Source organism: Micromys minutus, assembly GCF_963924665.1.
Source record: "Micromys minutus genome assembly, chromosome: 4".
In the NCBI taxonomy this organism is placed as follows: Eukaryota; Metazoa; Chordata; class Mammalia; order Rodentia; family Muridae; genus Micromys; species Micromys minutus.
The window spans coordinates 14,463,582-14,488,012 of record NC_137973.1 but is presented as its reverse complement, the minus strand read 5'-3'; the positions used below and the strand labels follow the sequence as shown (position 1 = coordinate 14,488,012).

At 34.8% G+C, this 24,431-nt stretch overlaps 1 protein-coding gene across 3 annotated transcripts in view; it reads right to left on the bottom strand.

Annotated features, from left to right (window-relative positions):
- The window catches only part of FSTL5 (follistatin like 5), a gene marked incomplete at both ends in the record, with an annotated part of 572,330 nt that overhangs the window by 119,339 nt on the left and 428,560 nt on the right, over positions 1–24,431 (bottom strand). For all 3 annotated transcript variants that reach the window (XM_080915373.1, XM_080915374.1, XM_080915375.1), the window contains 2 exons: positions 1,128–1,262; positions 4,194–4,355. In XM_080915373.1, the coding sequence (XP_080771499.1) occupies positions 1,128–1,262; positions 4,194–4,355 (297 nt within the window). The remainder of the gene's footprint in view (positions 1–1,127; positions 1,263–4,193; positions 4,356–24,431) is intronic.

Genomic DNA, 24,431 nt, shown 5'->3' with positions numbered 1-24,431 from the left:
TGTTGTTCCCAGAAAAGCTATAGAAAAAGTTGTACTGATCACCAGCTCTTGGTAGCCTTCTCCTTGTTCCCCCATACCTACTTAAGATCATTGATATAACACTGGTGAACGAGATCCTTCTGAGATATTTCTAAATTAATCAAAACTAGGCTCAGAGAAATACACCCCAAACAAGAGGTAAGAAACATCAGAAACTTGCAATTCTTACAGCAACCAAAGACTGGTCAAAGAAAACAGGTGACAACCTATTCAAGTGCATCCAGACTAAGTCACGAAACTGCCTCCCTAGGGTCAGTGTGAGCTGAAATACTTGAAGATTTTACCCAGAGTTCACTTCATAATCAACCTTCAGATGTAACAAAAATATTTGTGCTGCTTTAATTATTCCCTTTCCGTATCCACTGTCAGGATACAACAGAATGAATCAAATTAGCAATACTGTATCCCATATCATAGAACAGAGATACATTTAAATGTAGTCAGGAAAAATAAAGTGTTTAATTTGAGGGATACTCTAATTAACCTGAGTTCATCACAACTCCAGAATGCAAGAATTCATGTGTGCATTGAACTATAAATATGTACAGGTGTGCATAGGTGAAATAACATTGAATGCTAATGTATAGCACACTTTTATTCAGTCTCCAGGGATGACCATATGGCACATGGCATGAGGAAAGGGACTTTTTAGTATAATAGACACTGGGACAGAGAGGATCTGCTGTAGAGAAGTCACAATACAGCTGCTGCTTCAAAGGCTGCTAGGCTACTGGCAAATCCAGAAAGAGGCAACGTGAAAGCCACCTGTAAACACAGTGATGATTATTTGAGGGCTTCACATTTCACAAACTGGGAGAGAGATTTTACAAGGATTTAAATGCTTGGATGAGCACACAGGAAGTCAGGGTCTGGAACATCTTATGTAGATTGTCCATCTGATGCTGGTATTTTGGGAAAAACGTACCTGCTTTCAAACACCATACAAACTATTTTGAGTATTTTAAGATCTCCATTCTTCCTGAACACAGAAAGTGTTTGTTTTTATGTTATGTGTACATTGCGAATGGCAAAGGAAAAAGCTCTTAAAGTGTGTGTGTGTGTGTGTTGGGGTGGGACTCAATACATACGTGTCTTTCTAGCAGAATCTTCCACAAAAAGAGAAGAGATGTCTTCATCCACACCGGCTTCATTCCTAGCAATGCATGTGTATGCACCTGTATCTTCATAACGCACATTGCTTATGTGGACCTCACTGCCATTTGCTGTGAACAGAAGGCAAATGCAACTTGTAAACTACAGTCTCAGCTTTGGTACAGTGCATTCTGATTACACAGCCAAACAGCTCACTGAGCTTGTCCTAATTAAACTTTTTCCTTCCTGCTTCCATTCTTCAGAGATGTGCCAAATTGCTCTAGAGGGTGTGTAAATTCTTTTATCACTCCATGGATGAAATCTCTGCACATTTTATACCATTACCTTTTCCCATATTACATATAAAATATTTCACAGAAATAACTATCATCCTATATGTGTTTACAGCTAAAACCCAATGTTTAAACAAAGCTTTTCTAGAACAAACAACAGCAATCCTCTTGACCTAAAGGAACACATGTAAAAATCTGGCATAAATTGAGTGAATTCTATCTTCAAGTCAAGTTTTATTAAGGAAATTTACAGTGTATTCTTGTCATAAAGAAACTTTATTCCATATATGAAAACATTAAAGAAAGAAGGCAGTGAGATAATATCACAATTGTCTGAAATTTCACCAAAAGCTTTCCTAAAATAAACTATAGTATAGAAATATAATAATTTTAAATATGAACACAGTTTCAAATCTTGGAGAGAAAATATTTTAATCTAATCCTAGAAAAATAAGTTGAAGGTCCCAACAGCAAAACCAAGGTGCAATTAATCATGTCTGACATGTTAACCAAATGCTAGGAACCTTCACATACCTTTTGTAATAATCTATACAAGTGATATTTAATTATGAGATGAGTCTGAGATTTGTAGATTGAACAAGAAGCATTACAGGTCACTAAAACGAAACGGTTTGACTTTTATGAAAACCACGCACTTCTAAAGCATTGTTCTATTGCTGTCGTGAGTTCTGATGTTTCTTTGCACTGTTTCATTTTTATGAAGGTATCTCTCTGCTGTCTTATATCTATGTTCTTTGTTTCTCAGCTACACGCACAATGTACTGAGGACTGGAACACAACCTTACATGTCAAGTGGATAACCATTAAGTTGGTGTGGTTGAGTTGGGAAAAAAAAGGGTTGCTGAGAAGAGGTGGGGTGTCTTCTCCCCTCTTTCCCCAAAGAAAACCTATCAGAAAATGTACTTGAAAGTGAAATGTCCCCATAGGTACATCTGTTTGGGCACTTGGTTCCACAAAAGTGGCACTGTTTGGGAAGTTTATAAAATCTTTAGCAGGTAGAATCTTTCTAGGGGAAATGGGTCAGTGGGAAGAAGTTGGATCTCCAGACCCTGAGCATTCAGGTAAATTTTCTGAAGATGACTAGTGAGTAAGTATCACAGGATCATGAATCTCTGGCCCACAGGTCTAATTTTCTCAACACCTCTGTCCTGATGTCTACAGAAGAGCAGTTTCCAGACAACCAAACCCTTGTCTGTTCTTCAATTCAACCAACTCGAAATGTGAAAGTTGTGGTTCAAAAATGTAAGCAACACAAACATCAGTGAAATGTGATTTTCAAAATTTCCTAATCCTGTAGTAAGTGAACCCATGTGAGAACTAGCTGTAAGAACTTGCAGACAGGGATTCCAACAAACAATAAAATAATAAATTTTTAAAAAAGAATTCCAAAAAATGATTATAGCTAGGTTACGAGGACATCAAGATAACAGGACAGTGCTTCAATAAAACAAAAGCAAAAATTAATCAGTAATGAATTCAGAACAACATATAAAGTATAACTCAATAAAAAGATGGAATCAAAAATTGCCACAAGGTTATCTTCTTAGCACTTGAGTTTGGTATTTAAAAATCATTATGCTTAATCTATACACACCAAGAAAACTTTGCCTACTTCCATGTTGTTTTGTTCTACATGTACTTTATGCTTATGGTCACTAGTAAGATTTCAATGAATACTATCAAACCTTTAAAAATATCAAGTACTGACAAAAATATATTCATATAGTTTTATGCAAAAATGTTTTTTTAAAAAACTGCACATTTATCTCTTTTTAAAAAAGTTGTAAGGAAAAAAAGAATAACTTCAGAGATACCAGAAAAAAAAGGAATCATTGAAGAAAAGCTTAATTATACCTCAATATGCCAATACAAAAACCTAAGCAGCAAACGTCTCCAACAGAATGAGTCATATGGAGAACAGAAGACTGGGCTTAGAAGAAACAGTAAATGAATTGGGTTTCTCATTGATATATTTATAAAAATATATTAAAATAGCAATGTAGAGCTTTAGAAAATTATGGAAAAATAGACTTTTGATAGTTGAGATAGAAGAGTAAGGCCATAGCAATCACAATTTATGGCTGCAGTATTAGTGTCCCAGATGTATAAAAGGGTATTGAAAGCTGTAAGAGAGAGATGTCAAGTCAACTATAAAGGAGGTCCCATCAGAATAATACTTGATTATTTTGCAGAAATTTTTAAGCCAGAGGGGCCAGAAAGAAGTATTTTAAGTTCTGGATTACCATGATTGCCAACCCAGACTATTATACTTAGAAAACTGTCCTTTAAATTCATGGAGATTAATTAACAAAATTAACAAAAAATTTCCATGATCAAAAAAAGAGCATATTAAAAGCATTTTAACCACTACATCAGCTCTAAGTTTGCAGAAAATGCGAGAAGTGATACTTGAATCTGGAGAGGTTGATAAACATACTCAAGATGTCACAGGGAGCAAAGAAACAATTGCAGAACAATTAATCAAAAGAGGTATGTAATTAAACAGTTTGCTCATCCCCCAAATAATGGCACCCTATATTAATCTCTAGGACAAGTCTATTATTTACTGCAGTAAACACATTAGAAAATTATGTCGGTTTTGTCTTAGATGCAGCCATGTTTTTTTACTCCCAAGAGTTGCTACAATAACTCATTGTCTCACATTTGCCCTGTCCTGAATATTTTTCTAAATTTTACTGTAATAGAACTGCACATGTATCTAATGAAAAGAATGTAAGAAACAGGCACCTTGTAGTGTGAGCTGTTTGGAGAGCTTTGGTGTAATGTCAATTCCATTCTTCAACCAGCCAAGCTGAGGGTCTGGTATGCCCTCTGCATGGCACCTAAGGCTTGCAGTTACTCCAGGTTCTCTGGCCTGACTTTCTGGATACACTCGGATGACTGGAGGAACTAAATGGAAGAAAAAAAACATAGATAAGTAATCAGGAATTACCACTTGATTCAGGAAATCAAGAAAAAACTTAAGATGATCTCTTATGAATTATATATTTTCATTATGTTGTATAATTAGCATACTGATATAAATATCTAATAAAACGTCCCAGGTTTTTCTGAATGAAAGGTAATTCTGAGCCTACCTCAAGAGAAACACAATTCAAACATGGGATATCATGTTTCAAAAGCTATAATCTTGGAAAAATAATATTTAAATAGTCTCCCACCAACTAAAGAATGACTTGATCATTAAATTAACACTAACCACAACGGATGTTATTAAAATATTTAAATTATATGAAATGTATAACATAATATATTCATGAATAAAGGCAATTGGTTGGTAAACAAAAACATTATTGATGAATTTTTATCCCCAAATGAATCTGAAGATGTAATTTCACCCTCAAAAAAACCTTTAAATGCAATTTTCTATAGAAATGCAATAAATAATGCTCAGGTCCATGAAGAGTTAAAAGAAGCCCAAAGTGGCCAAAATAATCTCAAAAGGTAGAAGGAAAGATAAGAGTGCCCCATGCTGACCACTGGTGCTGTAAGATGCTGACATGAGAGTAGTCACAGAGAACTGTGGAGCATTGGTGGAAGCGCAGGAATAATCAGACACAACTGCAGTGAACTGATACTTCACATAGTGCCAAGATATTGTCCAGTACCACTACTAATCTATCAGGAAAATGAACTTGAACCACTTCTTCATAATATATTTAATATATACATATATTATATTATGTATGTATATACAATTTGAATCAAGTTAAATGATAGCTCTAAATATCCAAATGAGGAATAAGTCTTACTTTATAAAATATTTAAGTTGTATATTAATATTATATATATTGTGTGTATGTATCATTTGAATCAACTCAAAGGATAGTTCTAATGTACAAACCAAACATTATAAATATTAAGAAACATCCCTTAAGGCACATGCACCTCAATGTTCATAGCAACCCTATTTATAATAGCCAGAAGCTAGAAAGAACCCAGACATCCTTAAGTAGATGAATGGATACAAATATTGTGGTATATTTACACAATGGAGTACTACTCTGCTATTAGAAACAATGACTTTATGAAATTCCTAAGAAAAATGGATGCATCCAGACAATATCATCCTGAGTGAAGTAACCCAGTCACAAAAGAACAGACATAATATGCAGTCACTGATAATTGGATACTAACCCAGAAAGCTCTGAACACCCCAGAATTAACTCACAGGCCATATGAAAATGAAGAAAAACAAAGGCCAAAAAATGAAAGCCTCAGTCCTTCTTAAGGAAGAAAAATGTATAATACCCTCTCAGAGTGTGGTACACCTGGACTTCAAATCATTAATAATCTAAGAGCTAAGAATATATGGTATTCAATTGTGGTAATTTTTGGTATTCAAAGATCATTATGCTTAATCTATACTCACCAAGAAAACTGTTTCTAAGTTATGTTCTGTCCTACATGTACTTAATGCTTATGGTAACTATTGGGATTTCATTGCATGCTATCAAACCTCTGAAATAATTAAGTACTGACAAAAATTATTCATATAGTGTTGAGTCAAAATGCCTTTAAAAAATCTGTATATGTATCCCTCTTTTTTAAAAAAATAGTATTGCAAGAAAGAGAAAAAAAAAGAAACAGCCCTTAAAACATAGGTACAAATGTAACATTATATGTACTGAACAGATTGTATTTTAGGATTGTATATGCATATACATATACATACATATGTATTCAACAAAAATCAGAAAAAACGCAGGTGATAAATGTGAAGGAAAGTGGGGAAGGGTATATGAGAGGGTTGATAGGTTAGAAACAAAAGGGAAATATGTGATTAAGTTATAATCATGAAAATAAAACTAATAGTAAAAAAGTATCAAATTATAGTCATGTGATATATTACTGTCTTTTACTAATGTATTCATACATAACTATCCCTATTTATAGAATAAACAGTATATTTCAGGAAAAATGGAAAAGAAAGAATGCAAAATAATTCCTGCTATCATTGAATCTGATGAAAATGTCATAGTTATGACCCCCATAATCACAAGCACCAACAGAAAAATAAATAACCTAAATTTCAATTGAATTACATTTTTTGGATCATCACAGCACATTATCAACAGAGATGAAGGGGACACTGGAAAATGTGGTTCAGTGACTAAGACTCCTGGTGCCCGTTGCGGAAGACTTAGGTACAGTTGACATCACCAACATCGTGGTTCACAATCATCCAATTCCAGTTTTAGAGAATCTGATAGTCTCAGGTGATGTCAGTGTGAATCAAGCCTGCACATGGTGTGCATGCATACATATAGGGGAAAATTCTTGTGCACATAAAATAAGTAAAATCTATAGCCACAAGAAAGAGTGGAAGTAAAGAAGGATAGGTAGGCAACAGCTTTAGTCTTTAATGGGCTGGACACACAAGCATAGGCCTTGAGTGGCATCACCAGAATATACATTAATAAAATCCATCAGTCCAGGGGCAAGATTGTTATCTGAGTATCTGAGAAAAAACTGATGATCCTACATTTTGAACTCTTGCAGAATTAGCTTCCTGTGGATGCTAATACTGTTCTATAATTTTACTTGGGAAAATCTCCGGAATAAGCTTTCATTGGGATTACAAAAGTTAAAGCAAGAACACAGTAAGAAAATGCAAAAATGCAAACAAACATTGGCCAGTGATTGAGAACTTGTGGTTTTATTCCAGTAGACAACAATTTCAGCAGGAAACTACAGTTCTTAGTTACTACAATTCAAATATTGAAGACCTAATGCTAAGAGAAGTTAGTCTGTTAAGAAAGATTATATACAGTAACAGTCCACTTGTATGAAAAAGCAGCATAATGGGTAAATGTGTCAAATAAATTTGCAGCAGTTAGGAGGAAGGAAGAGGAACTCTACCAATTGGATGAGTATAAGACTTATTTGCAAAGTAGTGTTGTACAATACTGTGATTGTGCTACAAGTCATGGAATGTGGACATGGCTGTCATATGGTACTACCTTTGTGCCACTGGAGGTGCATTAATGTGGCTGTCATTGAGACTTCCTTCAGAGGTTCAGAGAACTTCTGAACCACACATATGTGTGTATCATGTGGTAGCAGAGTTGCTGTAAGAGGGCTGTGAGAACTTATTGTGTAAAGTTGTGAATATGAATCCTGACTTACAATAGAGACCCAAAGAGGTAGGAGATGTCAGAACAGTGAGTAGTTTCCCACAGAGAATTGCACAAAGGAACTGGAACCAGCCCATTAAAAGCCAAGTTCTGCTGATAGCAAATTTAGAGAAGTAGGAAAATTGAAGTATTTAAAGTCCTAGACATTAGTCATGAGGCTTCTGTAGATTTGGACTTGCTTTGCTTCAGTCAATATCTCCTGATAATTCTCCCATGCCTGGCCATTGAAATAGGGAAGTAAATTCTGTCTACTAGTTTGTTTGTTTGTAATTTGCCATTTGATGTTACAGGTGCCCGGCATGGCCTTGATTCTCAAAGGAGTATTTGGGCTTTTGATTTTGAGAAATATTAAGACCGTTTAAGACCACGAAACTTTTGGAATAAATACATTTTCATTACTAGCATGAGGTGTCAGACATTTACCTTTACAGAATCTGACACTTGTAATGAGAAATTTTATAATGCCCTATAAATAACAAAATATATGACAAATATGGGGATTAAACAGGTTGTACTAAGGAATATATGCACAAATATATACATATATATGTATGTAATACAAATTACTACAAAAATAATACATGAATTCTTTTTTAGTTATTTTGATCCTTATTGTTTATTTATTATTATTTTATTTATTTACATTCCCCCTTCAGTCCCATGTCCCACAGTTCCTCATCTCATTCTTCCACACCACCAGCAGGAATACATGAATTGTTAAGGAGAACAATGAGGGATATATATCATCGTGTCTGGACAGAGAAAATGGAAGTGAGAACTCTTCTAAGTAAATTATGTTTCTGAAAATGAAAACAAAATCATAATTAGAGAAATGTCCTGGAGACACTTAGTCCCAAATGTTGGCATTGGTTGAGATGTCATAGAACCTTTGTCATCAGCATCATTGCTGGTGGAAGTCATCAGGGTCAAGATTTAAGGGTTCCCCTCCTACAACTTGCAGGTCACTCTCTCTGCTTTGTGCTTGAGGTTAGAGATAAGAAATCTGAGTTTTCTGCTCCTTGTGCCTTCTGTGACATTGTGGGCTCAAATAAACAAACAAAATAAACAAACACACCGAAACCTCTTTTCTAAGTCTTTTGATAATAATTTATTATCACAATGAAAAGGACACCTTATATCCTTTGTATTTAATAGGTTGTATGTGCCTTAATGTCAGAACTCCTGTTACCAAAAATTTAAGATTCTTCTTAGTATTTAAACCTGGGGCAAATTTAATTTCATGGCACCTCATTCTACTGCTCTGCTACTAATGAAAATCTGATTGGATAAGAAAAATATCATCCTCATAGACCTCCTGACACTATAAACCCCAAGTAAATCAGATGAAAGTTTAGGTAACAAGGCCTAGACTGTAGGTACACGGATTAATCCAAAATTCTTGGTTCTTTTTCTAGAGATGTTCTAACAATCTAAAACTGGGCTGTCATTAGCTGTAATGAAGATAAAACAGGGTTTAGAGAAGACCTGGGAAAGTTCTGAAGGCCGGACTATCTTGGTACTGCCTTTACCATTCATAAAAAGGGTACCTCATAGATGTCCAAAGCTATGACTACAGCAATTTTGCTGTATCCCATCTCCTCCTGCAATATAGATATGGTACAATGGGGATAAACTGCCTGGTTATATTCTTCCCAATTTATTAATCTAATTAATTTGTTTTGATTTATCAGTTATATTTTTAAGGCCTTCATGTTATGTTTCACCCTAGTCTCATTTGCATATTTAAATGTGTCTCCTATATCTACCACTGAGTAGTGTTTTTTTAATTTTATTTTTACCCTCAAGATTTTATTCTCCTCCCAGTCCACCCTTCTCCTGTTCCACATCTCATACCTCCTCCCAAATCTGCCTGTATCCAGGATGATGGCCCCACCCCACCATACCTTTAAACTCCCTGTGGTCACCAGTCTCTTGAGGGTTAGGTGAATCTTCTCTGAGTGAGCCCAGACCTGGCAGTCTACTGATGTATATATGTTGGGGGACTCATCAGCTGGTGTATGCTGCCTGCTTGTTGATGTAGTGTCTGAGAGATCTCGGATCTCCAGGTTAATTGAAACTGTTGGTCTTCTTACAGGGCCACCCTCCTCTTCACCTTCCCTCAACTTTTCCCTAATTCAACCACAGGGTCAGCAGCTTCTGTTAGTTGGTTGGGTGCAAATGTCTGCATGTGACTCTTTCAGCTGCTTATTGGGTCTTTCAGAGGCCATTCATGATAGGTCCCTTTTGGTGAGCGCTTTTCTTAACATTTAATTTTGTTTACATTTAAAGCAGCTTTTTAAAAATGATAGGGAAGTCCACGCAAACATGAACAAAATATCTTTGATGCATCCCCATCCAATCTCTCATTTCCTATTCTCCAGAGAGTCTGGAAATGAGCTTTTAATAGAGACTTATATAAATATCCAGTAGGAAAAACAACACTTAAATATTTAATAAAAGAAAGTGTATCTTGCCGCTGAATTTATGACCAAAATAAGAATCAATACAATCTGTAGGCTTTTTGTTTCACAACAGCATATAGGAGACAGCATAAATATATTAGATAATTAGCTTTAAAGAGTAAATATCAATTAACTCAAAGAGAAAAATAGAATCTAATTATCCATATAAAATGTATAGATTATATGTGGGCTGCCTCCAGTTACACTAATCCTCTCCACCAAATGAAAAGTTTTCAAAGGAGATCAATCTCTTTCTGAACTGTTATGGCACCGACTTACAGAGAGTCCTGACTTCAGAGAAACAAAACTATTGAACACTAAATGTGCAATAGGGAATTTTAATCCATAGATCAACTATGCTTGGAGAGAACAACAGATTCCTTATCTGATAAATTTATCCTTCATTCTACTGGTATTAAATGATGATTAGCAACAGAATCAGAGGGTAATCAAAGATCAGGATAGCAAATATTGAACCTCAGGAACTACAACCCACAACCTTAAAAAACGGATTCATCCCTGAGAGACACATTATATAACATAAATGAGGATTGGTAGCAGCTCGTATTCAAAAGTTAATAATCCTTCAAAGAATATTTCAATTTCTTTGAGGACAGCCATTTTTAGTAAGGAAGTCACTATAAACTAGCCATTTTTTTTAACTGTTAGTACATAGATAAGAAGGGATCTTACCTATGTAAAAGGTTAGCCCTGCCTAGTTTTATGTCAACTTAACACAAGCTATATTGGTATGGAGAGAGAATCACGGAATTGAAAAAAAAATGCCTCCTTACAATCAAGCTGCAGGCCATTTTCTTAGTTAGAAATTAAATGGGAGAGAGCCCAGCAAATTGTGAGTGCTGCTACCTTTGGGCTGCAGTTCTATAGGAAATTAAGCTGAGCACACCAAGGCAAGAAAGTCAGTAAGAAACACCCCCTCCATGGCCCCTGCACACATAGATCTATCCATACATACATGGCAATGCACATATTTGTAGCACACATACACACATACATAGAAAAGTACTGAAAAGTAATACAAAATAATATATTATGAATGTATCCAAAAATATTTAATAGCTGCATCACCTGCTATTAAAGTTGTCCATAAAACATAACTGATTTTTTAAAAGAGCCCACAAATGATACAAATGTATAAATACTATTCAAGCAAAATATTTAACCATACATGGGATTTGAACCGTTCCTAAGATTTTTTGAAAGAAAAAGCTAAATTGAGCAAACTTAAATTATTGTCCATCTATTTGTCTTTTCCACATTAGACACCATGACCAAGCCAATTCTTATAAAGACCACATAATTGGGGCTGGCTTACAGGTTCAGTGGTTCAGTCTATTATCATCAAGACAGGAGCATAGCAGCATCTAGGCAAGTATGGTGCAGGAAGAGACTGAGAGTTCTACAATTTCATCTGAAGGCCACTAGAAGACTTGCTTCCAAGCCGGTAGGATGAGGGTCTTAAAGCCCAAGCGCACAATGACATGCTTCCTCTAAAAAGGCCATATTTCCACATAATGCCACTCCCTGGGTAAAGCATGTTTAAACCACTATGTATGTTGAAATATTCTGAGTTTACAATGGCTAAACAGAACAAAACAGTATAGTGTTTCTAAACCCAATGTTTATCATTTGGTACTTATTATAAAATATGATTCCTTCTGTGGTTATACTGAGACTCAATTAGTTTGTACTAAAACTCTAAGATAAACTTTAAGTTGTACTATATTTCAAAACTAACATTATTAAAAATATATTAAAATGTTCCTTTTAAAGTATCATTATTATGTAAATGAATGCACCTATAGAATTTTGCAATGAATTGCAGTGAAAACTACCAAGGAAATGGAATAATATTTTATTATTTATTTAAAATAAATATTAATTATAAATAAATTGGAGAAAGATAATCAAAAGTTGTATAACAGTTCATATTTAGGAAATGTGAATAAAAAGACATTGCATAGGGTTAAACAGCTTTTCCAAGAGTAAAATGTGAGACATTTTAATGAATATTAATGCAAACAATATATATAAATGGGGCTCTTATACTCAAAACATAGACCTTACAATACAGATAAAATGCAGTATAATATTTATAATTATATTTACTTAGGTCTTCCTGGAAATTTCGGTATTAATATGAAATCATACTTAGCACAATCAACTGAAAATTATTCTGTATTTAATAAAGGTAGCCATAAAATTGTCAAGCATATGGGTATATTTTCACAGGCTCACAATACTCACTGCATTTGGATAGACAGCAAACATCTGGTAGAACAATTTTATCCTAAAAACATTTTTAACTTAACATTAGAAAACATCTAATGAGACAATATTTTCCCATGGCCTTAAAAGATGTTTCTGCCTTAATCTCTCTATTTTCAGATTACAACTTTACTTAGGAGTTGCTGTGTTTTGTCTAGGCAGTATGAAACCATCAGAGCTTGGCACCTATTGGAGCCAGATTTAATTAGAGTCAAAGATCTAGACCAAAGTGATGGCTTCAGTCCAGCGGAAGGTCCATCATTAGGTCACTGGTTACATTTCATTTGTCTATGCCATCATCTTCGACTCTTTTGAGGAACTCCATCACAGCTCTCCCACAAATTATTCAAACAGCTGCAACTGTTAGGAAGGATTCCGAGAAAGCTTGAGGGTAGGAATATAAATGTGTCTGAACTAGCGCTGATTCACAGCGGCATCTGGATTGTGCTGTTTGGATTATGACTTTCTTTGTCATTAAAGCAACTTTCCTATGAAAAATTACGCAGTGGGTTTAATAAATATTTTAAATGCTACTGAGCCTGTCCAATGCCTTTTGTCTCTGACATTATTAAAGCCATCAATTTCTCTTTAACACTGTCCCAAAGCAGTCTTTTTATATTCATGAGATTCGCACTGCGTCTTGTCAATATTACAGAGCTCTCTGATCACACTATTTCAGGCTCCATGAAAGGATAGTGTGTAACAAATGTGGAAGGTAAGGTATGAAATTAAGGTCAGAACACACACAGTTATAATCTTTTGTGAGATTTGTTGACCAGGTCTTCCTATTCCATGATATGTTGAGAAATCACTTAATTTTAAGTGGCTTTAATGGCAATAGTTTATCTCAGTTTAATTAAGTTAGATCTGATCTGCTCTGGCTTAATATTGTGAATGCCCATGCTTGCACACCCCAGTTTCAAAGTTATAAAAGTTACTATTTTTAGAAATTCTACATGAAACACACATGTGCACGCACACTGAGGGGGGTGTGGAGAGCAGATAAGAACAAAGAACAGCCTTGGCTATACTGAGAGACTCTGGCTCCGTGCTGACTAGGTTTTAGGCATACATTGGGGTCATTTGCAATGAGAAAACCACCTACATAAAACTGGACTATGGGAAAGTTTGTAGGGAATTTTTTTTTACTAATGGCTATTGTGGCTGGAACCACTGTCTCTCGGTGCCAACCATCAGCAGTGAGTGTGTTCTGAATTGCATAAAATTCAAGGTGAGAAAACCAGAAGGAACAAGTCAGTAAGTAGCACTCCTCCGTTTTCTCTATTCCAGTCCCTACCTCTGTGTTACTGCATTCAGCTCCTGCAGTAAATTCCCTCAGTGAGTGACTATTACCTGGATGTGCAAGATGAAATAAACTCTTTCTTCCCTGGACTGCCTTGGTACAATGCAGTATCACATCAGTAGAAACTAAACTAATGGAGTTGTAAAAATAATGAATTATTAATAGGAAAAAAATTAAAAGAAGTCATCCCATCTTTCAATATTATATGACGATATTACTAAGTGCATAAGTGACTGTCCTTGGGTCTGTGGCATAGACCTGACTGGAAGCATCCTAATGGAAGAAAGCTTACTTGCATGCATGTAATATCATTTCAATCCACTATTGTGGGAAAGGTAAGTGCTTACTTTTATGAGACTGTGGTCCTTTTTGGTGGGGAAGCCGTGGCCATGGGATCATGTCCTGGCAGCTAAATCATATCTATCACCTGACTACTGTTCTCCTTCTCTTTCTTGCTCAGTTTGGAATTGAGTACAGACAGTACAATCGCCGTTTAGGGTGTGTCTCCCCACGGGGAATCGTACATAGAATGTCTTAGCAGACACATGGGAAGGTATGTAGCATAAAGGCCAAGGGCATTTCTTTATCCATGAAGTTAAAAATGGCACTTCCCTACTAACTTTGTTCCACTGTTTGTACAGAAGGAAACAAATGTAGCACATACGAAAACACAAGCACAAACGCCATGCATTACCGAAAATTACTTAAGATGCAGATTTTAGACACAACCTTTTTCCTCCATAAGTGATTTGGGAAGACTACTTCTGCTACTTCAGTGCCCTTTTACCTCACTTGAAATATGATGCATTTTAATGTAATAATATGAAATATGATCTTTAAAATATGAAATCGTATACAGATGGGTATAAATTAAACCATGGTACCATTGCTGGCTAAAGTGTTATTAGGACAGCTTTCAATAGGGAAAAATATAAAAATATTAATATTAAATACATTAGTATGGATTTTTGTAAGGAAATGTGTATAATAAACCAAAATTTGACACTTGTATAATAAGCCAAAAATTGAAAGCTTCTCCTGGCTTAGGTTAAATTTATCTATACATGTGTTCCAATTTATCTACCTTATTACTCCCAGGAAATGTGTATAGTTTTGTGCAGGGTAAAAATCATCAAGAGGAAGAATTTCTTTAGAAACTACCTAACCATGAGCACTTTAAAATGGATAATAATTTGAGATTTATAAATATATTTTCTAATTTCAGAATAAATTTTAAATATGATCTATAAGTGTTCATTGAGGAACATCTATGATATTAATTAGTTAAAAGCCCTCCTTAGATAAGGCTCTCAAAGCCACTGTTGAAACTAACGTTTAACATATTAACAAAGTATTTACTTTCAAAGGCAATATTAACGTTATAAAATTAAGGAACTAAAAAGAATAATACAAAATAATACACGGTTGTACTATTATAAAATCTGTGTGAGTAAAGAAGAAATTTTATTTCATGGCTTTTAAAATAGTAATGCATATTTTCTCATATTTTTCAGTACTATATAGGAGGCTATTTTTAACTTTTTATCAATTACATAACTAAGTAGAACCTAGGGATGTTGTTCAGACTTAGAACACTGAACTAGAAGCACATGAACCCAGAACTCAGCCTTCATACTACAAACATCATTAGTTAAAAGAAAAATAGGATGCCACTAAGATAGCTCCACAATGTATAAGACTATTTAAAATTAAAATAGGGATCATGTCAAAGGCTGTCAAAACTGTAAATCAACCTAAACATTCACACATTGCTAGTGAGAACCCAAAATGCTAACATTATTACTATTTCATATGAAAATAAAACAGAAAGTAAAATAAAAACCTACTTTATAATTAATGAGTCAAACTTAAGCATTTATCTCAGAAATTGTAACTTCTGTTAACATAAAAATTAAATATTAATGTGCTAACTTTTATCTGTAGTCATGTGCAACTTGACCCAAGGTAGTTGTCTTTCAATTAGTGTTTAGACAATTCTAAGAAACTACAGTGATGGTCTGTGGTAAAATAGTACCATGAAAGTTATGTGGATAACTATTTGCTTTCTGATTAGACTTAAGGCCTGCCCCATGCATGGAAACCAATGCTTCCTACTGAAGTGAAAATTTCTGGTTCTTTTTTTTTTTTTTTTTGAAGACTCAGCTGTATCATATAATATTTCTCAGGAATCTATCCCATGAGAGGATGTTTTGGAGAAGCAGTCATGAAAAAGGATGTTTCGCCGAGGGGGCACTTGAAAGGATGTATGATATTTGAGAAGAGTTTGAGTACAACCCAACCGACAGTTAACTAAGATCATGCATCAGCTTGTCTTGCAGGCTTTGCTGCTCTTCACTGAACATCACTTGTCATGACATGTACGCAGAAAGAACCTCATGGTATTCTTGTTGCTTCTGCAGACTCATGTCAATTTGGCAGAGACTTTTGATGTTTTCTGGGTCAAACCACTGATACCGATTTGTGTTTGGGGTTTGAACTGCTGCTCCTGATTGATGGTCAATGCTCTGGACTGGACTGCTGATATAATGATAATAAAAATTAGAATCACCCCAAAGAACTACACGTAAACAGGTCCAACTCCCCCTTGCCCAGTTAACCATCTTCTTCTGCTACCTTTGATCAGTGGGCTAGAAGGGAAATTGAAGAGTTTGAAAACACTGATTTAAGTGGGTTTAGACACACCTAAGCCTTCAAATGGTCTGTGAATGGTACCTTGAGGATTTTAACCTTTTTTCAAATGTCCACTTATCAGTGAGTGCATACCAGATATGCATTTTTATGACAGGGTTACGTCACTCAGGATAGTATTTTCTAGTTCCATCCATTTGATTCAGATTTTGAAGTTGTCATTGTTTTAATAGCTGAGTCATAATCCATTGTGTAAATCAGTTTGAGGATGAGGATCCCAATGAAAGAGTCAGGGGAAGAAATGAAGGAGCTGAAAGTGTTTGCAACCGAGAGAAATAACAACACCAACCAAACATACCCCCAGAACTCCTAGGAAATAAACCACCAACCAAAAAGTGTACATGGAGGAACACACGGCTCAAATGCATATGTAGTACAGGACAACCTTATCTGGCATCAGTTGGACATAGAAAGCCCTTGGTGTCGTGGAGGCTCAATGCCCCAGCATCTGTGTAAGAGTGGGTGGGTGATTTGGGAGCATCTTTATATAAACAGGGAAGAGAAGAAATAAGAAAGGGGAATAATATTTGAAATGTAAATAGAAAAATAACCAATAAAAATAAAATTAGAAAAGAAAAAGTAAAATCTAAGACTACATCCTACTGTTAAAATGGCTAAAAAAGCATAATAGAAAAGATTACAGCCTTCAGGCTTGACTTACTACTAAATGAACATATAAACATTATCAAACTTCTTTGTAAATTTTCTTTCTGTACCCACTCATTATTCTACATTTCAGATCATATCAAGGAAATTTCTTACTACAGTAGAAGTTCACTAGTATAGAAACTTACTACTGGCCAATATGATTAGAAACAAGACATCAAGAGTTTGCTCACACATAAATGTGACATCACCTCACACCACCTCCCTAAAGCTCAGGAACCATTATAGAATAAGCAAAGAAAGGTTTCTTGTCTACAGCATCAATGCAATTCCCATCAAAATTTCAACCCAGTTCTTCATAGAGTTAGAAAGATCAATTTATAAATTTATTTTAAATAATAATAATAATAATAATCCCAGGATAGCCAAAACCATTTTTAACAATAAAAAAACTTCTGGGGGAAATCACCATTCCTGACCTCAAGCTGCATTACAAATCAACTGTGATAAAAAACTGCCTGGTATGGGTACACAGACAGGGAGGTAGATTAATGGAATAGAATCAGAGACCCAGAAATGAATCCACACAACTATCATCACTTGATCTTTGACAAAGGAGCTGAAAACATTCAGTGGAAAAAGGACAGCCTCTTCAACAAATGTTGGTTCAACTGGCAGTCAACATGCAGAAGAATGCAAATCGATATTTTCTTGTCTCCTTATACAAAGCTCAAGAGCAAGTGGATCAAAGATCTCCACAAAAAACAGGTACACAGAAGCTAATAGAACAGAAAGTGGGAAAGAGCTTAGAACACATAGGCACAGGAGAAGATTTCCTGAAGAGAACACCAGTGGCTTATGCTCTAACATCAAGAATTGACAAATGGGACCTCATGAAATTGCAAAGCTTCTGTAAGGTCAAGGATACTGTCAAAAGGACAAAATGGCAACCAATAGATTGGGAAAAGATCTATACCAAATCCTACATTTGGTAGAGGGCTATTTATCCTATATATACCAAGAACTCAAGAAGTTAGAATCTAGAGAATCAAATAATCCTATTTAAAAATGGGGTACAGAGCTACACAGAGACTTCTCAAATGAGAAATATGGAACGGCTGAGAAGCATCTAACAAAAGGCTCAATATCCATAGTGATCAGGGAAATGAAAATCAAAACAACCCTAAGATTCCATGTAACTCTAGTCAGAATAGCTAAGATCAAAACCTCAGGTAACAGGAGATGCTGGCAAGGATGTGGAGAAAGAAGAACACTCCTCCACTGTTGGTGGAGTTGTAAGCTGGTACAACCACTCTGGAAACTAGTCTGGTGGTTCCTCAGAAAAATGGACATAGTACTACCTTATGACCCAGCTATAACACTCCTGGGTATATACCCAAAATAAGCCCTAACATCTAACAAGGGCACATGTTCAACAATGTTCATAGCAGTCTAATTTATAATAGCTAGAATCTTCAAAGAACCCAGATATCCATCAACAGAGGAATGGATACAGAAATTGTGGTACATTTACACAATGGAGTACTACTCAGATATTAAAAATGAGTTCATGAAATTCCTAGGCAAATGGATGGAACTTGAAGCTATCATCCTGAGTGATGTAACCCAGTTACAAAAGAGCACTCATGGTACGTACTCACTTATAAGCCCCAAACAAACAAAAAAACTGTCTTTTCGATATAAGACCTCATCCCTCATAGATCACAGCAGCTTCTGGGTCAGACTATCAAAACATTAAATCAGGCAGAATTTTATTATAGGCATGAAATGTCTTCATGATTCTGACCATTTATGAGACCATACTAACCATTAACAGCTTCTGTGAGGGGAAAAGTCAGTGTTCTTTAAAGATGTGAAGGCTAGTATGTCTACTATACTCACTGGACAGCCCTGCATCCTTGATTACATGGACAACACAGCCTGGAATCACTGAGTTATTGAATAATAAGAGCATGAAGTTAAGTGTGTAGAGAATTGGGTGTGACTCTCAAAGGGATTAGAGGAAGTAGTGAGAGATATGTATGATCAAAATATATGAAATTCACATGTAGTTAACAAAATATTATATTTTATAACTTCATGCTCCTAAAATTTTTGCTATCTCTCTAACAATTTGGCCAGGAAGAATACATATTGTTTTTACCAAATATTGCACAGCAAATTTAAAAATGTTAAATTCATAATTCATAGATTTAAAAATTAACCCAGCTTAAAATACCCAACATATATTGCAAGTTTTCTTGTCAATTATAACTTATTGGCTAAAATTTTAAAAATATGCAAATAAGCCATAGTAGTATATTTAATAGAGAATAAATTACTATATTAAAAATATCACAGATATATTAAAACATAAACTGGATAAAAATAAAACCATGATTCATTCCTCATTACACCTGCATTCATCATATGTTTTTAACAGTAAATAAGTATTAAATTAACTTATTATTCAAAATATTATTAAAATTGATTATAGCTTAATTAAATACTTATTAATGTGTATTACCAGAAGTATTCTCAAACATATATACACACGAATCATTGTTAAACATACACATGTATAAATATATTTCAATATGCACAAATATAGGACTACATACAAATATTTTAACATATTTTGCATTTTTTGAGTTAATATAATAAAAATTAGAATGATAATCATAACAGCAGAGAATAATTAGCATTAGAAGCTTAGTCCTATCTACATCAAAGTATGAGTTATCCTTATTCGAAGCAAACCCGCAGTTTTCAGCTTTATCAATAGATGGCAGAGCATTTATAATATGTTTTACCAAAAGAAATGATATTTACCGAAACATCAACTATTAAATAATATAACACTGATATAATAAACTTGATGAATGTAATTTGTTCCCTAAAATTTACTGTCAGTAGTGAGTTTTTTTTTTCTTTCAGTTACTCCTGCATTTATTTGTTTTATATATTATAATCACTTTAAAATATCTCATAATATTTGTAGCAATATAGAGTCACTTATTAATCATTTTCATTGTTTTGAAAAGCTTGCTCCTTTGAAACCATCATTTAGTTTTCATGTTCAAGCATCTGATTAAAGGCTGATTTTTGTTTGTTTGTTTTTTAAATAAAATAACCATTGTGAATCTCAGTAATAGTCATACAACCTTACTTATTTATTAAGTACTTTATTTGCTGCATCTTAATTGAATTGATATGACCAAGAATGTCCTATACTCTCTTTCAAACTCCTGACATTTTTTTTATTGTTTTGCCTCACTCTCTTAAGATTAAAGTTAATGGCTATTTTATTTTTAAGTGGCTAATTACCTTAAACCAAAAATTAAACTGTTCAATAGTATTATAAAAGTAAACTGGTACAACACATTTCCACTCTGGAAATTAGTCTAGTTGTTCCTCAGAAAATTGGTGATAGTACTACTTGAGGAACCAGCTATACAACTCCTAGGCATATACTCAAAAGAAGCTCCAACATATAACAATGACACATGCTCACCCATGTTCATAGTACTTTAATTATAATAGAAGCTGGAAAGAACCCAGCTGTCCTTCAACAGAGGAATTGATACAGAAAGTGTGGTACGTTTACACAGTGGAGTACAACTCAGCTATTAAAAACAGCGTCCTTACATTCCTAGGCAAATGGATAGAGTTTGAAGCTATCATTCTGAGTGAGGTAACCCAGTCACAAAAGAACACTCATGGTATGTACTCATTTATAAGTGGATACTAAACCAAAAAGCTCAGAATATCCAAGAAACCATCCACAGAACTTCTGAAGCTCAAAGAGTAGGAAGGCCAGAAAGTGGATGCCTCAGTCCTTCTTAGAAGGAAGAACAAAATGTTCACGGTAGGAAACATGAAACAAACAGAGGAGCAGAGATTAGAAAAAAAGATCATCCAAAGACTGCCTCACCTGGGAATCCAGCCCATATGCACCCAAAAACCCAAGCACTATTGCTGATGCGAAGAAGTGCTTACTGGCAGGAGCCAGATAGGGATGCCTCTTAAGAGGCTCTGCCAGAATCATTCAGGTACAGCTGAACATACTTGAAGCTAACCATCGGACTGAAGTCGGGGACCCCAATGAAGGTGCTAGAGAAAGGACTGAAGGAGCTGAAAGTGTTTGCAACATCATGGGAAGAACAATGTTATCAACCAATCAAGCACTCCACAACTCCCATGAACTGAAACGCCAAACATTAAGCATATGTGGAGCAACCCATGGCTCCAGTTGCATATGTAGCAGAGGATAGCAGTGTCTGGCCTCAACATGAAAAGAGTCTTTTGGTCCAGAGTGGGCACGTTTTCACAATGTAGGAAAATGCCAAGGCAGATTGGGAGTGGGTACACCTTCTTGGAGACAAGTTGATGGGGAGGGAAAATAGGAACGCGGGAGGGAAGGGGATAACAATTGAAATGTAAACACAGAGAGTATCCAATAAAAATAATAAAAAAAATAAATAAATATCTCGACTAAATTGAATCCCCTTTGCCCTTAATATAACCTTAATAAATACTGAAATAAATTCACATACAATTTTTAACAGAAACCAAGATTCGGCAAGTCTAAAGTTTTACCCAGATATCAACAATTACTTAACTTTCTGTGTTGCAACCTAAGGAAGCCATAGATGTATTCTTGGGAAATTTTGAGACATCATAATTTTTCAAACTGTGTACCACTTTATGAAATTATTTCTCATGCCAAGCTTCAAAAGCCCCCTTAAATAGTAAATCTTTGTGCCAACATAACAAATTTCAGTGCTGCATTGAGGAGAAAATTTATGTTTTACCAAAATCGTTTTTCTGCATAGTTGATATATTAAAAATAATTAATAATATGAACTTTTATGTTCAACTTAAATATACAAGGGAAAGCAAAAAAAAATGTATAGGCCAAGGCCATACTTAAATCTAATAAATGTTTGCATATATATTAAAAATCTAAGAGGATTGTAGTATAATTTACAAATTAAATATTGACTGAATAAAGACTGAATGAAAATTATCTGAAGTTAAATAGATTATTTTGAGTTGCCGTGTTTATTAAGATGTTTGAGGAGAGAAATGAAAGCTCAGACAGATCTCAGAAAAATTGAGGGGCATCAGCCAGAATATGTGACACCATTTAAGCCAGTCACCGTGCACTGATTACTTTAAGCATCCATGTTTAAGGAGCAAATATTCATGGACAAGATTTTTTATCTTATGAGAAATCACCCTAGAATGTGATAAAAGACCATGGAAGTCTCTTTTACATTTAGTAAAAGTATTAAAGGATAAAAAGTATCAATCAGAAGAACTCATAAAGGTCTATATATACATTGTTCAATGTGTTCCATTGTCCCAGAGTGCTAGAAGACACTTATCGTTGACTGACTAACATCTGTACAACAGATGTTGGTCTATTTCTCTACAGATTAATTTCTGCTGACATCTATTAGACTACAATGAATAATGATATATGCACAAAAGAATAAAGAAATTTGCTTATATATAGTTCAGTAAAGTATTCTAATCACATGATAATTAATTACATGAGCATAACTATAGATTATCATAACCCCATTAATTATACAAAGTTAGTGTTTGAAATTAAAAAATGTCATAGTCACCATTTTGACATACAGAAGAAATAATCACAAAATTTATTCAATAGATGAAAAAATTCTCAGATCTCTCCACTAATAACTGCAAAGCAAACCCAGAAAACAAGGTAGATACAGTATTAGTTTAAATGAAGTGAAATTTATTTTTAGATCACAGGTATTAACAAGTGCACATGCAAATTGCAAAGGGTGCTTAAGTTCTAATTAAGCTATCTTGAGAATGTCCTCATGTTAAATCTTTAAGCTCAAATCAGCATCATTACCACATTAACCTCCTTTTGACTCTCTTGTTACACAAGTATCATTACATTAATTAGTCTTTATGCTGCTCTTAGTGTGTTGGCCACCTTGTGATTATTTTGGAGTTTTCTCATTACTTCTAAACACAACAGCAATCTACACATGAAATATTCCTGTGAAGTATTATATATTAGCCTAGTGAATTATATCATGCCAATTTAAATGTAAATCTCTAATTATAATCAGATTATAATTATATGAACAAATGTGATAGTAAAATATCCATTCAAATCTCAATACCTTTGCTTGCCCCTGTTAAAAATGATTCTGGCAAACAATAACAACAACAAAACAAAAACACGAAAACAACAACAACAAAACACCCCACTAGTATAAGTTAATTAAAGGTAAGAACAAAGTAATAATACCTATCAATGAGTTGCCTGTCTGAGAAATATGCTTTTAATAAAAGGAATGTGCATTATTTCTCTGATACGTTTGGAGTACAGTACTTATTTTTTTCTGGTGTACTAAGAAAAGAAGAAAAGATGAAATCCCATTAGTCTGCTGTAAGAAGATACTATCAGCTCCTATTTTTTGATCTGCCTTGCTGTCTTGAGAAATGGCATTGGTACAGTTAGAATAACGAGTGTGTGATGAGGTCGGTGGTGAGTAGAGACACCTATGGGTCTTAGAGCAGCATTATTCATAACGCAAATAACATTCATTGTTATGACTTATTACTGCATTTTTCCCTCTGTTAGCTATTAAATTAAAAGCAGGAAGAAAAGAGGGTTGTGCTATTTTGTGTTTTTCTCACACAATATATGAAATTTTGATCAGGTACTAAGTACTTTCTCATTGACTTACAAAACCACATTGACTTTAGGTAAAAATAATATAGACTTGGTACAATAAACGTGAGCAAAATAGTTAAAGCGAGGTTGCCACACAACAATAGGATGCTGCTTAAGAGGCACGGCACAGGCCACTGTACAGGAAAGTATCCTGAAAGAGCCTCCAAGATAATACAGCATTGGAAACTGCTTCACAACTACCTACTAAAACTGCTACTAATAACTCATAGCGGAGATTGTGATACTGTTAATTTTTATATCCTGCAGCCTCACAACATAACTCTAGCATTTGTGAATATGAGCTAAATAGATTGGATACCAGTGGGTCACCCATCGACACAGAATACCTGGGCTAATGTAGCCAGCGCTGTGCAAAAGTCTCAGATCTTAGGAAGCAGTCACCTTTTGTATAGGCTGTCATGATTAAGTTTCGAGTTGGGAAGATACAGTGTCCTGTGGTTTTCTTCTTCTTTTTACGTTTTCCTTTTATTGAATATATTTTATTCACATTTCCAATGTTATCCTTTTTCCAGGTTTCTCCTCCATAAATCCTCATCTCGTCTCCCCTCTGCCTGCTTCTATGAGGGTGTCCCCCAAACCTCCCATACCCTGCTGCCTACCCACCCTGACATTCCCCTACACTGGGGCATCAAGTATTGGCAGGACCAAATGCTTCTCTTTCCATTGATGCCCAACAAAGCCACCCTGTGTTACATATGCAGCTGGAGCCAT